This window comes from Ascaphus truei, chromosome 2 (assembly GCF_040206685.1).
Source record: "Ascaphus truei isolate aAscTru1 chromosome 2, aAscTru1.hap1, whole genome shotgun sequence".
NCBI lineage: Eukaryota > Metazoa > Chordata > Amphibia > Anura > Ascaphidae > Ascaphus > Ascaphus truei.
Window position 1 is genome coordinate 138,128,993 of NC_134484.1, and position 15,786 is coordinate 138,144,778.

A 15,786-nucleotide genomic window follows, 5' to 3' on the forward strand; every position below is an offset into this window, starting at 1 on the left:
TCTTGCCAGTGAGCCAATGAATCAAGGCAATGTCATTATGTGGTGCCTGCTAATTAGAACACACACACACCTTCTATTGGAGCTAGTTAAGGACATTGTCAGGAAGCTCTGTCACTTAAATGGGGGAAGTATCTCTGGACTGAGGGGTTCGGTGAGTGTAACATGGTCAAAATTGCCATGACCAAGTTCAGATAAACATTAAAAGAAACTAAATTATAAGGTCTAAAGTGGACAAATCCAATTATTGCTTTTATTGATAGCTACAGGCAATCAAATAACTATTTTAGAAATATGAAAATATGTCATATCTTAGGGTAGCATGGTGATATTTCTAACACAAAAACTGGTTGGAGCAAATCTGTTTTACATCATTCGCACACAGTCATTGATCAGTGCTTCTTACAAACATCTAAGGTCTTGTTCAGGGTGCCAGAGGCAGGAGTTGGAGGGAGGGCGTTCGGGAGGGAGGGCGGCAGTCTGCTGGGCGATGTGTGTTCATCCTCCCAGCAGACGTTTTCAGGAGTTGAGGAGGCGGGGAGGGGGCGGGGCTACAGACAGCAGGTTAGGGATCCAAGTTGCAGTCATGAAATCATTCTCAAGAATGATTTCATTGGCTGCCGAGGTCCCAGTGACGCTGCTGCAGCTTCAAAAAACGAATTTTTTGTTTATTGAAACTGTTGCCAGCGTCAACTCCTGGCTTCGGAGACAACCAGTATTCAATTTGAATACATTGGGTCCCACGGCAGCACGCCCTCCCTCCGAAGCCAGCACCCTGAACGAGGCCTAAGTTTCTTCTCTCTTTTTTCTTACCTTTCATGCCAACCCAACCGTATCTCTGTGATAGGAATCTCTTTGTCTCTCTAGAATAAAGTAATCATTAATCTCGCTTCTCCGACAATGACATTCTTACCATTTCGGTACCACTGGATCTCTGGTTGGAAGCGCTTTATGGTGGGATGTATGATGATCGTGGATCCCAAGCTCAATGTCTCGCCTTCTTTCCCAAACGACACTCCAAATGTGTCAACAAAATGTATGTCAAATTTTGAACCAAAGCCATGGGGGGTGATGGCAACTGTGTTAGGAATAAAAACAATGAAGCAGAGCAACGAGGAAAGCAAGTCACATTGTAAAACAAAGCATGCAGAAGAAAAATGTCAAATAGTACGCCTTTCTTTGTAATATTTTTTGGGGTTGATGTAAATCATTTAGAAAGTCTCAAATTATACAGAATCCAGAAGGTTATAAGGGTTCGATAAATTGTACCCTCGTTTGCTTTGATAATTATTAGCATTATTGAGAAGGTCACAATACAATTTTTAAATATTTTATACGATATAAGGAAGATCTTTCAATCCATTTTAGTGGACTGATAATGCACGAAATAGTAATCACTGCAGGAAATTGCCTTTCTACTTTTAGGGCTACATAACATAAGCCTGTGACACAAAATCACAACTGATGCAAGCTACCATTAGTTGTCAGACACTTATGTGAATATGTGATATATTGGGTCACATTTTACACAGTTGTGTTTCTTGCCAAAAACAGCATAATAAGTGGTACAAAGTGCATCTGTTTTATCTTATGGTCCTATTATTGTCACACACAAGGACAAACACATGTTCAACTTACAGCTGAATGGGTCACTCCTTATAGCAGGAAAAGGTGTTACATCCAACTCCCCTTTGTACCCTAATGAAAACAAAGGTTAGATAAAACACCGTATTAACCCCCAGTATTTACTACATAAAGGTATTATAAAAATGTAAAAAGTTTTGCAAACCTACTCTTTACCACGAGAGAAGCATAACCAGAAATTTCTCCTTTTACATTCATAGCTGAAGCATGGTATTGAGCGGTGTCTTCAAAATCACACCTGGAAGAAGAACATTTTATACGTTTGGATCTACATTAGAAAGACATTGTACTGCTCCAATAGTTTTCGGTTTAATGCAATACTTTAACCACTTAACATTGCTACAGGATCATTGCTTAAGAGGTCTAAATACAAAATCAGATATAACCAATGTAGCCTTTGCTTTCATTCTTTCGCATCAAATTTAAACCTTATTTTAAAAATGTGCTATTTTTAAAGCAGCAATCCTGCCAATGTTACATACATTTTTTTTTTTTTTACAGGATACGTTTATTTTCGGGGCCTTCCCGGTTTAGGAGATTCTCACCGTTGATGGTACTGTGCTTCTTTAGGGTACTTAAATGGCCGTCCAATAGAAAGCCACGCTCTATGATGTTGTGGCGTCCTATTGGCCAATGGTTTGGTAGCCATTTTGTTTCCCCTGGAAGGAGTTTCAACACAGGTACCTTCACCAGTAAATATTTTAAGATGCAGAGGTTCAACAGAGCTAAAAATAACTCCAGGGGATCCCCGCTCCCCCACTTCCAATAATGTAAAAAATATATAAAACCAAAACGAGCAGCTGGGAGCGCTGTTAAGGACTAGTTGCGAAACACACACACAGTTGACACTGCCGGAGACATATGTACATTAGGCGCCATGTTTACTTAGTGGTGCAAAGCTGAAAGGCATTTTACATCCTATTGAAATGAATGGGCTACGCCAGGGGTGGCCAACTTTATTCCTCAAGGGCCGCCAACAGGTCAGGTTTTCAGGATACCTCTGCTTAAGCACAGGTGGCTCAATCAGTGGTTCAGCCACTGGTTAAGCCACCTGTGCTGAAGCAGGGATATCCTGAAAACCCGAGCGGTTGGTGGCCTTTGAGGACTGGAGTTGGTCACGCCTCGGCTACGCGGTGCCTTATGGCTTCAGTGCTTAGTGAATATGTCTGTCTCATTCCTCTCGTCTCATTGCATCCGATGTAACAGCAAACAAAGACAAAGAGTTGCCTGGAAATAATATTGAAAGACAAATCTCATAGCTGCTGCATTTTAAAACAAAAACTCAGATATCTACTGTTGTCTGTACAATTATATAGTTGAAGCACAATCAGTTATATTTAGCATAAAGTGAAATTGGAAGCATGGATACACAATACACGGATACACAGTATGACAGGATAGTTATCATGGAAGAACCAAAATACTCAACCAACATCTTTCTAATGCCAGCTGCTAGCTGTTCATTAAAGACCCTTGCTGCATTCATTTATACGGGATTGTCACAGATATCCCAAGAATGTATCAGTGTCCTATAAATAACGCTGTCATTCAGGAGGGGCTTAGTGAGGGAAGAAGACAGCAAAAGATGGCGGAGTTCAAAAAACAAAAGCATTCTTAACATGTTAGGAAAAAAGAATTACAATATAACGAAGGTTAATGGCACTTTACAAATAGTACCTACAATATGACCAAAAAGCTGTAAACATTAATGTAGAGATGACGTAAATGGTGGTCTTATAAGGAATTGTATAAAAGATGCATTACCAATTAAAAATAAATAAATAAATAAATATATATATATATATATATATATATATATATATATATATACAGTATATATATATTTTACAAGATACCTGTTCAGAAAACACACATAAGCACCAAAGTGCCTGGGCTTGGTAGGATGTTGACAAGTGGAGCTCGTTGCCAAGTATAAATACAGCTGAAACTAGGATTTGGGTTTCTTTACTTTTCCGTGTGGGATATTGTGCATGTTTGTGGCTTGCATTACAATGATGTATATGAATCCATAGTTTTAGTATGTTATAGTCGCAGTTCCACGTACAGATACAGCAGTTAATGGTCACATTGGCGCGTTGCAACGGGACACACACAATGTGACAGCGGAAGACGACACTACTGTAAAGTTATTAGTCGCGCACAACAAAGGGGCGGGGCTAACGCGTTATTGCACCTGCTGCTGCGTGCCAGCAGCTGCATGAACACCTGCTACATCTGTACTTGTTCACTTGGGATAAGTATTCAAGACACACAAGTTCCCTATGTCATGTGGGAGGCAATAACAAACTGAGCCATGTGTGAGGCAAGATGTTGAGTGTTTTTATTAGAACTCTTTATTCAATTTTGCTATAGAGACAATTTAATACAGGGGGAGTGGAGGAGGGGGCATAAACACTTAAAAAAAGGCAAGAAGTAGACAAGGATGACAAAATGAGGTAAGTAAGGGGTTGGGGGAGGTTCAGTGTTGCAAGTTTGTACAGACTACAAATAATTTGTAACAAAAAGATCCTTTAATAATCTGTCTCCTAATATTGTTTTGTATTTAACAGAAAAACCGGTCCAGTAAATCAAAGAGCATCCAGTAACAGTGAGAGTAACATAATAGTATGTAGTCAGGGATGTAAGGCGATCTGCAAATATATTCAGGGGGGATGTTTCCAAATGAAGTTGGTTACCTTTGAAGATGCTGGTCAGTTTTTCAATTTTTATCCAATTTTTAAAAAAAAACAGTTTGATCATTATTTGGGGGGCTGAGTTAATTCCCCATGTGACACGTCTTCTTTCCCCTGTGGCATCTCTAGTCGCTAGACAAATGTTGGCAATAAGTATATTTAAATGATGATCAATGTCAGGTTTCAAAAGAAGACAGAACCATGGTCTAAGTGGATCCGCTGACCAGTACAATCCTTTAGCCATTACACAACCTTGCTCCTAATGGACATCATTAATAATATACCAATCTCTCACCATCCCCTCCAGCATAACTGGGACATTGTTTCATATTGACAATATAAACTGGTGTGTGAGATAACCATTAAAAAACATGTTATAAACTTGTTCCATATAATTGACTCAGATTGACAGTGTGGAAGTTTTTCCCATATCTCCTCCCACTCCTCAAATGTAATCGAAGCCTGCAGATCCATTTCCCGATACCTCATGTATAGAAGGTTAGTCAATGGAAAAGCTATGGCAATCGTTGATAAAAGGAGGAAAAACAGGCCTTCCAGCTGTAATTCAGAGATATATTCTCTCGTAAGTAGCCACGGGTGTCTGACACTCCTTCACGCTCTCCCAAAACTTCTAGAAACTCACACTTAGAGGATTGGTATTTTTACTTAATATCTTAAAATTAGGTGACGTTCTGTCCAACAAACAGATTAAGGTATCTGTTCAAATCTACTCTCCTAAGAAAATGTAACGTATATTTATTCAATCCTGGAGGAAGGTCAGCATTTCCAAATATAGGGGGGAGGTGGAAAGGTTTTGAGATTAACCCAAAACATTCTGCACAGTGATCCCAAACTGACAGGGACTTTTGAGTAGAAGGACAGGAAATGGAGTGTTTTTAAACTATCCAATAATTTGGATAACTATTTCACCTTCATTGGGGCACAGACAACATTATTTTTGCATTGAACTCTGAGTGATTAACCATTACTTACTTGTTAATCTCCAGTGAGTGAAGTCCGTATCCACTTTCAATTTTGTACTTGTCAGGATGAATTTGATCATTGATAGGCACATTGTTTTTGTACCTGGGTGAAGGAAACATGGTTATGAGAATCACTGACTGGAAAAAGGTGGTAAACAGAATTTACTTTTCCTTGGCATAAGCCCCTTTGGTGCAGGCGTATGCAGTATACTGACTGATTTGCATTGAGTCTTAGGCCCCTGTGGCAGTGATGGGGTTATCCTACTGGCAAAAAGCATAACTCATTTTGAAGACACTTGTTATTTGTGGAAAGTGAAATGCCATTTGGAGAAGTCATATGCTAATGTTAGAGAGCAGGTCCCTGCTGGCATTCCATGTGCTAATAGCTTTCAAGTCCACAGTAGCTCTCATATATCCTGGGTTTTCCATATCTTTTTGCCTACAGTATAACTTTGTGCATGTACGACTGTGTCTTTTATTTTGGTTCTTTCTACATGTAACGGGTATTCCACCCCACCCAATCTCATATATAGTGTGGGTGAGTAGAACATGCGGTGTTACCGGTGTGGTGCGTATACCTGCAGGCTCACAGGAGGTCTGAGCCTCCGCTAATGAGAGCCTGGGGTGAATCCTCTGGAACAGATCTTCGTTTACAGCGCCTCCACCTATGTAGGATTCTATGGACGTGTAGAATGACCCTACATAGGAACCCAATTAGAAACCACACACACAGTCAGTGATTATAATAACTAAGGACTTTACTAACGAATAATAATGATAACCTGTGTCTCTCTCACGGTGAGACACTAACAGTGACGTCTCGCAGGACGATTCCCAAACACTAGGTGATCCCACCCAGTGTCCCAAGAACCCCACCCAATGTCCCGTACTCCTACAGAGATAGTCAATGGGTGACTGCGCAGTCACTAAGAACCTCTAGGCCTGTTGGTGCACATGTGATGGTATAATACCTGCCGAGCACTCCGGTGCTCGGGTCAGCAACAAACTTCTCAAAGGGTCAGACGTGTGATGAGTCCATCTGATCCTCCAACCGAACTCCTTACACGTGCGGACCACTAGGGCGGTCCCACTCTGGAATCGTCTCTGTGGACCCCAACGTGGGTCCAACCGCTTCCACAGGAACAACAGCAGCCGCTGTGTCCCTATCTATATAAATGGTACTAACGTGACAGGAACCCTAACCTAGGGCCTGTCCCTGTAGTACAGCAACCTGTAGTGGCTTGGGGAACTCCTAGGGCCTGCAGGGGGTAATGACCTGTCCCACTCCCCCAACTACCCAAGCCCCTTCGGTAAGTGATCTGGAATGGACTAGAGTACTCTTCCATGCAGTACTTGGGCGTCTACCTACTGTTGGCTAGCCTAGTGCAGATCCTCTCCAGAATTCCTGACCTCATTAACAGGCTATCCCTTCAGGCATCCTACCCCTAGCGCTACCTCAAGGTGACTAGAACAGCTATAGCCCTTCTCCAGACCCACTACTCTCTGACTAGTCCCAGCGCCTACCGCAGCAAGCTGTAACTCACTGGAGGCTGCAGCCAACGTGCTGCGCAACAAGGTGCCTGCCTATCAGACCTCACAGCACTGCTCGCCGTGACCCTGACAATGCAGCACTCTAACAACACTAAGGGCAGCGTCCCTATCTTGGGCCTCCCTCAGTACTTAACCCGCTACACTAGCGGGGGGTTGGGGCCTACCTGGGGTGTGGGTACCTATGGGGTGCAGGAGCTGCTCTCACTCCCCGCACCCTTCTTCCCTCACAGCTCCCTAGCTCCAACTCTCTATCACCTTCTGAACAGTTACCCACCCAACTAGTGGGGAGTTGGGGTCTACCTGGAGTGTAGGTACCTATATGGGGCAGAAGCTGCACTCGCTCCCTACACCCTACTTCCCTAACAGCTCCCTGACTCCAACTCTCTAACTGCAGACTTCCTTCTCTCAGCTCCCACTAATGTAAGTGGCAGGGTCCCTAACCTGAGGGCTGCCCCTGGCAACACTCACCTTACTGGGGAGCTGAGCTATCTCTGACCAAGGGGGTGCTGGCCTAATACAGGGGAGTCCCTCTCTCCTGCACCCTACCTCCTTCCCTTGTCTGCCTCCTTGCTCTGCTTCTTCCTGACTGACGTGACTCATGCAAAGCCCGGGAAAATGTATCTCTTTTCCTCCAGGGCAGTCCTACATCTCTATTGGCTCCTATCAAGCACCTGGTGCCTGCCTCGCTATGCCTCATGGGAATTGTAGTCCCGAGGCCCCTACAATAACATTGGGACCGCGTGCGTTCCTCCCCTCTGCCTACACTAACTCCTAATGGCCGCCTCAAGCTCTCCCTATGCTTCCCTACTCTCGCGCGACCTCCTAAGAGCTGCCTTAGCTCCCTACCCCTATCTGCGCATGCGCGACCTATCTGGGGCTCTCCTGCCCTCGCGCGATCACTGCGCATGCGCGACTTGAAGCGCAATGGCGGCGCTCTCCTCGCCGGCCGCCGGGACCTTAGAGATGCGACCGCGGCCTTAGCAACGGCCCGATCGCGTCCCCGGCAACCGGCCTGCTCGCGGAGACAGCGCACCGCTCCCTGCAACGGCCCCCACCCTTGGGATGGCCGTCGGGTCTGCCGCTGGCCAGCGGCAGTACCCGGCATCGCTTGTGCCCACGGAGGCTCCCGAGGGGGTCGCAGGGGGCAAAGGGTGACCTGGCTACACTCTCCCCCTGGTGAAACACCCAACGCCCTCGCTTGGGGAACGACATAACAGGGCACAATTTCACACACTGACAAATGGCATGGCATACCCCGTACACTTAACAGATCGGCTTTAACCTCACCAACACATGTCACATCACACCCCATAATTCCCGAGGCTAGCTGAGACCATTTGTGGGGTGCCCCTAACTGATCAGGTGGGGGTACCTCACTTTTGCGTCCGTGAGCCTCTCCCAGAAAATTCTCTTGAAGAGCACACTCTGGGGTGACAGTTACTGGTTCAGTACTACTTCCTCCCCCTGGTGGAAGGAATAGCACAGTGTCTTTCAACCCGGTCTTTACCTGGTCATCCACGCCTTGGAAACAGCAGGCCAGGCGGCCAAGACCTTTCCCACGGTCCACTACTTGGCGGATGGGCCGCTTCTCTTTCAGCAAAGTCTCTGTTTCACCTGGCAGGGGGTAAAGGGTAGATACCTTACCACTGCGGTGATTCACGGTGTCCAACAGGTCCTCGGGGACGCTGTCAGTTCCCACCTTGGTAGTATCGGGACCTGTCCCCAACTCTTCTGGGACAGTCCACTCACTGACTCGAACTTCGGGAGTGTTGGATCCCAGTCCTGGGACCACTTGTGTCGGAGCACACGGGCTCACACTCCGCTCAGAAGCCGCAACTCTGGCCTTCTTCACGGCCACCTCCATCGGAGCCTGTGGGGGGCAAGGGGGTTCCTTACCACTCGGCTGGCTTGCGATGGGTTTCTCTTCTTCTGGCACGATAGGCAGTGGGCACTGGTCCACTCGCACCACTGGACAGCTATCTTCTAATGAGGACACCTCCGCCAGGACGCGATGCAGAGGGGAGCCCTGCGCCCGGGCGACCAGACTTAAGGAGCCATCGTGCTCCGCGGTCACCTGGAGGCTCACCCCCAACACCCCTGGGGCAGTCGACTCACCCTTGTTGTCTGTAGGTACTGGTCCCAAGCCTAGGACCGATGGTACCTCTGCAGTAGGTCTGACTGACCATCGAAGGGCACACGGGCCCACAGCAGGGTCCGCAACATCGGAATACACCTCTTCAGAGATCAAACAGTCTAGCACGGCGTCAACGTATGGTTGCAGATTACAGTGTTTGCTCCCCCTGGTGGAATCTGTAGGAAGGGCACTTTCTACAAGTGAGTAGTTCTGGCTCTGCTCTGAGTCACTCACATCACTGGGGAGGGGCTCTGATTTTCGCGCCAATCCCGGACAGATTGTTGCAACATCTTGCTGTGCAGGTTGGCAGTCAGCAGCACGTGCGCTCTCCTGATTTGGCGGGAAACGCCATCCTGCTTGGTCTGCGTAGACTAGGGGGTACCCTTCTGAGGGGCCCCCGGGCATGAACAGTGCGGACGGTGCCTTTGCCAGGCATATATTCTCAGTGTGGGTTACTACAAAAAGAATGGTCTTCCATGTGGACGTGGGATCTTGCTCCTCATCTAAGACACATGTCCATGGCCACTCAGGAATTTTACACATATACTCCCGAACCTTCATTTTGGGTATAGTTACGGGAATGCCTCCTACCGCCACTACCTGTCCAGGGTCTACTGCACCGACACACTTTATTCGAGCAAATACCCGGTATGTACCTGGCAGATACCTGGAATGCACCGCTCCTCACCTCTGACAAGCCCCGTTGCATTTGCCTTCCCAGCCTGGGTTCATGCCTGGCTGATGGGCGGCTGATCTGTTAAATGAGGATGATTAGGATTTAATAGGCTGCAATGCTTCGCGTGTCTACCAGATGGCATAAATTCATGAATTGTAATGCAGTGTATATATATATACTGTGCAGTATTGCAGCCAGCGGGAATAAAATGCTTCAATCCCTGCCTGAAAAATAACTCAATGTACTCGGGCAGAAAACAGTCACAAACCTCAATACACCCGGGTATACCCGAATTCGTGGGACTAGCCAAGCTCGAATAAAGTGTGTCGCCAGTGTAGGTATTGCCTCAAAGCCCAGGCCAGGACCTCGTCTCCGGACTTCACAAACATGGTGACAAAAATAGGGACGGGACAATTTAGAAAAAATGGACAGGGCACCCCAGGTGTCTCTCAGCAGCGCCTCCAAATGTAACGGGTATTCCACCCCACCCAATCTCATATATAGTGTGGGTGAGTAGAACATGCGGTGTTACCGGTGTGGTGCGTATACCTGCAGGCTCACAGGAGGTCTGAGCCTCCGCTAATGAGAGCCTGGGGTGAATCCTCTGGAACAGATCTTCGTTTACAGCGCCTCCACCTATGTAGGATTCTATGGACGTGTAGAATGACCCTACATAGGAACCCAATTAGAAACCACACACACAGTCAGTGATTATAATAACTAAGGACTTTACTAACGAATAATAATGATAACCTGTGTCTCTCTCACGGTGAGACACTAACAGTGACGTCTCGCAGGACGATTCCCAAACACTAGGTGATCCCACCCAGTGTCCCAAGAACCCCACCCAATGTCCCGTACTCCTACAGAGATAGTCAATGGGTGACTGCGCAGTCACTAAGAACCTCTAGGCCTGTTGGTGCACATGTGATGGTATAATACCTGCCGAGCACTCCGGTGCTCGGGTCAGCAACAAACTTCTCAAAGGGTCAGACGTGTGATGAGTCCGTCTGATCCTCCAACCGAACTCCTTACACGTGCGGACCACTAGGGCGGTCCCACTCTGGAATCGTCTCTGTGGACCCCAACGTGGGTCCAACCGCTTCCACAGGAACAACAGCAGCCGCTGTGTCCCTATCTATATAAATGGTACTAACGTGACAGGAACCCTAACCTAGGGCCTGTCCCTGTAGTACAGCAACCTGTAGTGGCTTGGGGAACTCCTAGGGCCTGCAGGGGGTAATGACCTGTCCCACTCCCCCAACTACCCAAGCCCCTTCGGTAAGTGATCTGGAATGGACTAGAGTACTCTTCCATGCAGTACTTGGGCGTCTACCTACTGTTGGCTAGCCTAGTGCAGATCCTCTCCAGAATTCCTGACCTCATTAACAGGCTATCCCTTCAGGCATCCTACCCCTAGCGCTACCTCAAGGTGACTAGAACAGCTATAGCCCTTCTCCAGACCCACTACTCTCTGACTAGTCCCAGCGCCTACCGCAGCAAGCTGTAACTCACTGGAGGCTGCAGCCAACGTGCTGCGCAACAAGGTGCCTGCCTATCAGACCTCACAGCACTGCTCGCCGTGACCCTGACAATGCAGCACTCTAACAACACTAAGGGCAGCGTCCCTATCTTGGGCCTCCCTCAGTACTTAACCCGCTACACTAGCGGGGGGTTGGGGCCTACCTGGGGTGTGGGTACCTATGGGGTGCAGGAGCTGCTCTCACTCCCCGCACCCTTCTTCCCTCACAGCTCCCTAGCTCCAACTCTCTATCACCTTCTGAACAGTTACCCACCCAACTAGTGGGGAGTTGGGGTCTACCTGGAGTGTAGGTACCTATATGGGGCAGAAGCTGCACTCGCTCCCTACACCCTACTTCCCTAACAGCTCCCTGACTCCAACTCTCTAACTGCAGACTTCCTTCTCTCAGCTCCCACTAATGTAAGTGGCAGGGTCCCTAACCTGAGGGCTGCCCCTGGCAACACTCACCTTACTGGGGAGCTGAGCTATCTCTGACCAAGGGGGTGCTGGCCTAATACAGGGGAGTCCCTCTCTCCTGCACCCTACCTCCTTCCCTTGTCTGCCTCCTTGCTCTGCTTCTTCCTGACTGACGTGACTCATGCAAAGCCCGGGAAAATGTATCTCTTTTCCTCCAGGGCAGTCCTACATCTCTATTGGCTCCTATCAAGCACCTGGTGCCTGCCTCGCTATGCCTCATGGGAATTGTAGTCCCGAGGCCCCTACAATAACATTGGGACCGCGTGCGTTCCTCCCCTCTGCCTACACTAACTCCTAATGGCCGCCTCAAGCTCTCCCTATGCTTCCCTACTCTCGCGCGACCTCCTAAGAGCTGCCTTAGCTCCCTACCCCTATCTGCGCATGCGCGACCTATCTGGGGCTCTCCTGCCCTCGCGCGATCACTGCGCATGCGCGACTTGAAGCGCAATGGCGGCGCTCTCCTCGCCGGCCGCCGGGACCTTAGAGATGCGACCGCGGCCTTAGCAACGGCCCGATCGCGTCCCCGGCAACCGGCCTGCTCGCGGAGACAGCGCACCGCTCCCTGCAACGGCCCCCACCCTTGGGATGGCCGTCGGGTCTGCCGCTGGCCAGCGGCAGTACCCGGCATCGCTTGTGCCCACGGAGGCTCCCGAGGGGGTCGCAGGGGGCAAAGGGTGACCTGGCTACATACGATTTAACAAGCCTGTTGCATCTCCTAGCAAGATGTCAAGACACTACCTTGACTTCCTCCTTACTCACACTCTCATTTATTTGTACACAACCAGTAGATGGTAGTATATATAATATGAATATAATAATAATAATAATAATTTGCATGTAGACAATGTGCTTTGTAATTTTTCTTTAGAGGCATCCATAAAGCTATACATGGGCTGCAATCTTTCCAGCACATTTCTAATCCTGTAATCTACATGGAAGCAGCCAGTAAAGAATTGGAAATAAATATTATGTTTATTATTGTTATTGTTAGTTTTGTTGACATCAAGTGTCACTCCTCAAAGCAAAGAGCTATACTCCAATTGTATCTGTATATAACAATACGCTTGATTAAATATGCATGTTATTTGTATATCATGGCAGTTCACTTTCACTAATACGTGTAATATGTTAAAGAAGGAAATTAATCATTCTAATATTAATAATAATAATAATGATAATATTGAACCATGCATTAAAAATGTTATTTCGATTTTTATATATGAAGTATGTGTTAAATTAATCTGAACTCTTACCTCACGAATATAACAGGATCACTTTTGTGCAAAGAAAGTGCACTATATGATATAATTAAGGGTGGGCACTTTCCCTCGTGTTTTGGTTGAAAAAATGTTTGCTGTTTTAGACAGGGTTTGTGTTTTGGTTCTGCTTTTGCCAAAACTCACTTTGTCTTACATTGGTTTTGTTTATTTTTTAAACAAATTATTGAAAAAATCTTAGAAAAAATAGGAAACTGCTACAATACCATATTAAAGCAGGAACAATCTTTAAAATTAGAATAAAATCATTAAAAAAACTATTAGAAAACAAAAAGTAATATAACCCAAAAATGTTGAATCATTAGAAAAAAAATATGGCCAGAAACGCTTAGGGATGGGCCCTTGGCCTAATATACTGGGTTTGGTTTGGGTTGTAATTAAGTTTGGGGTTTTGTTTCTAAATGTCTTAAGAATTTTGGTTTTGTAACAAAGTTCTAATAGGATCTGCTTTCACACCTAGTTTCTAGATAGAAAATACAGAAAGAAAGCAGTAATAGAGATTTTGTTTTATGTAGCACTGATACAGAACGTACAGTACTGTACAAAGCTAGGTATATGTCCCACGGGGTCATATTCAACACAGTTTCAGAATGTGTACAGTTTACTGACTTATGTATTCCATATGGTAAAAACAAAATGACTAGTTATTGCTAGTAGCCATCAGAGCAGTAACATACTAATTCAAGGCAAAAGTGGGTACAAATGCTGAATTCAAACCAGAGTATGAATGAGAACGTACCAAGTGACCCGCGGCTCCGGCCACCCACTCACTGTGCAATGAAATTTGAGATTCTGAGTTTCCCAGATGGTGTGGGAACGAGGCTTGATGACAAAGATGGGAGCGTGCAAAAGGCTGTCTTCATTTATCTTCTTGTGAAATTCTTCATTTTCTTCTATCTGCAAAGGATATGTTTTACTGTGATTGATAATTACATGATATGTTTACTTCTGATGAGCACACCTTTAAGTATAAGGTAGAATGGCGTTACAACCGAAAATTAATGATTAGATATATCCAATAAAAAAAATGTAAGAGCAAGGAATGCAAACCACATGTACCGTGGAATCTGAAAAAAAGCCGTTTGTAGAAAATAAGCAAATGCCACGATTTGGGTGAGAAGAGCAGACACGTTATATTGGTTAACTGATGTTTTTTAATGGTACAGATTCCAGTGATCACTCAAGGCTCCTGCATATCTTCTATCTGACCATCCCAATCTGTGTCCATGTCCTGTGTCTGTAGTTGCCATGACCAGACTGAATAATCTATGTTAGAAACATAAAAACTGCATATGGCTCAAATCATAGACAAATAATAAGACAAATAATACATTAATAAAATGTATTTTCCTATTGTGTCTTCTTAACAACATTGATCTGAGCACAACATCGTCCACATTCTCAGGTGAAGAGCTGGCTTTTCTGATGTTACCCATGATGTGTTTTGTGGCATAACAAAGTGACATACAGTAGGGGGTGGTCACAAACTGCATCATGGATGTAACCAACTGGTTATTCTATATCTGCCGAAGCAGCCGATCCGGACATTTTCAAATGACATTCCTCATTGACTTCAATGGCAAATTTCATCCCTAATCTACTGCTTTGGCGGATAAAGAATAAGTCCCTTAAACATCTCAAACTATTTGGGGGTAAGATATATCTAAATTAATAGATTTAAGACTAATCAACTCAGAAATAGATGTTTATTTTGCACCCTTTGATTAGGCCGGTACTACTCCCTTCAACCCCGTTTTCTGCATTGTCCCGCAATGTAACATTTCTGAAATAAAGAGTCTGTAAGTAAATGGTTTTGGAGACAAATTAAAATGATTGTCATTGATTGCAATATTCCTCTTCTAAACTAAAATAAAATAAATGGGTTAATCCTGTGGCTAAAGGCTACAACATAACATGATCATAGATCTAAATACATTTTGGCCTACATTGCTGCTATATGAAGGGCAGCACGTATGTCATTTATTAAAGGGAAGATTTTTAAAGCTGGCTTGTGCATAGAGGATATCTTTTATGAACAGGATCGGGTGCCATTGCTGATGCAATGTAGTTCATAAGCACCGTGAACTATATGCTGCCATCACCACATAATACCATCTGTGACTCCACTATGCCAGCAATATTTCATTATATTTTCGCGTCATTTTATTCCCACAAATTATTTTCAGGATTCACTTGAACGGCCTCTTAACACACTCAACCCGCGTAATCTTCTCCTCTCGTTTGTTGGGCAGCTGAACTCTCTCACATTTCACACGTGTCAATTTCACTTAGTAAGTGTTAAGGAAATATAGAGGTACAAGAGATAGGTCACAGGGAGGAGAGTGGGCTTAGGTAGCCGTGCGCATAGATCATATAAATCAGAGCCAGTGCAGGGTCATGAACAAGTTAGGAAATTGCTTACCGATCCGGGTAGTCAAGCGTCGCCCCCTGAATATTTTCTTAATAAAGTGACTGCAATTAGATTTTATTTCCTTGTGTATTTTACTTTATTTTGGAAACCAGTTTACATTACATTGGCTTTCTTCTTGCCCGTGCATTGAATTGATCAAATCCATTTTTAAAATGTATATTAAAGATACCAAATCATTTAGCTGCACTCCACTGCCGAAGGGGTTAAAGCAGGGCTGTTTACGCTCAGTCGTCAATGGCTAGCAATACGCCATGTCTTCTTGGCAATGTATGCCTAAGCACAGTGGCTACAGTGGGAAGCTTGGAGGCCCTGTAAGCATTTCTTTCCTGCTTCAGGTCCACAATTGACTTGTGTAGGGAAAAGGCCATTACAGAAAGAGCACTGTAATAGTTGTCAGCTTA

The 15,786-nt window shown here is 45.5% G+C and overlaps 1 protein-coding gene across 7 annotated transcripts in view; it reads right to left on the minus strand.

The window, feature by feature from the left end:
* The window catches only part of MYOM1 (myomesin 1), a 169,673-nt gene that overhangs the window by 116,343 nt on the left and 37,544 nt on the right, over positions 1-15,786 (minus strand). For all 7 annotated transcript variants that reach the window (XM_075585274.1, XM_075585277.1, XM_075585276.1 and 4 more), the window contains 5 exons: positions 13,694-13,851; positions 5,328-5,420; positions 1,791-1,879; positions 1,636-1,695; positions 911-1,075 (listed from right to left, as the gene is read on the minus strand). In XM_075585274.1, coding sequence (XP_075441389.1) covers positions 911-1,075; positions 1,636-1,695; positions 1,791-1,879; positions 5,328-5,420; positions 13,694-13,851 — 565 coding nt within the window. The remainder of the gene's footprint in view (positions 1-910; positions 1,076-1,635; positions 1,696-1,790; positions 1,880-5,327; positions 5,421-13,693; positions 13,852-15,786) is intronic.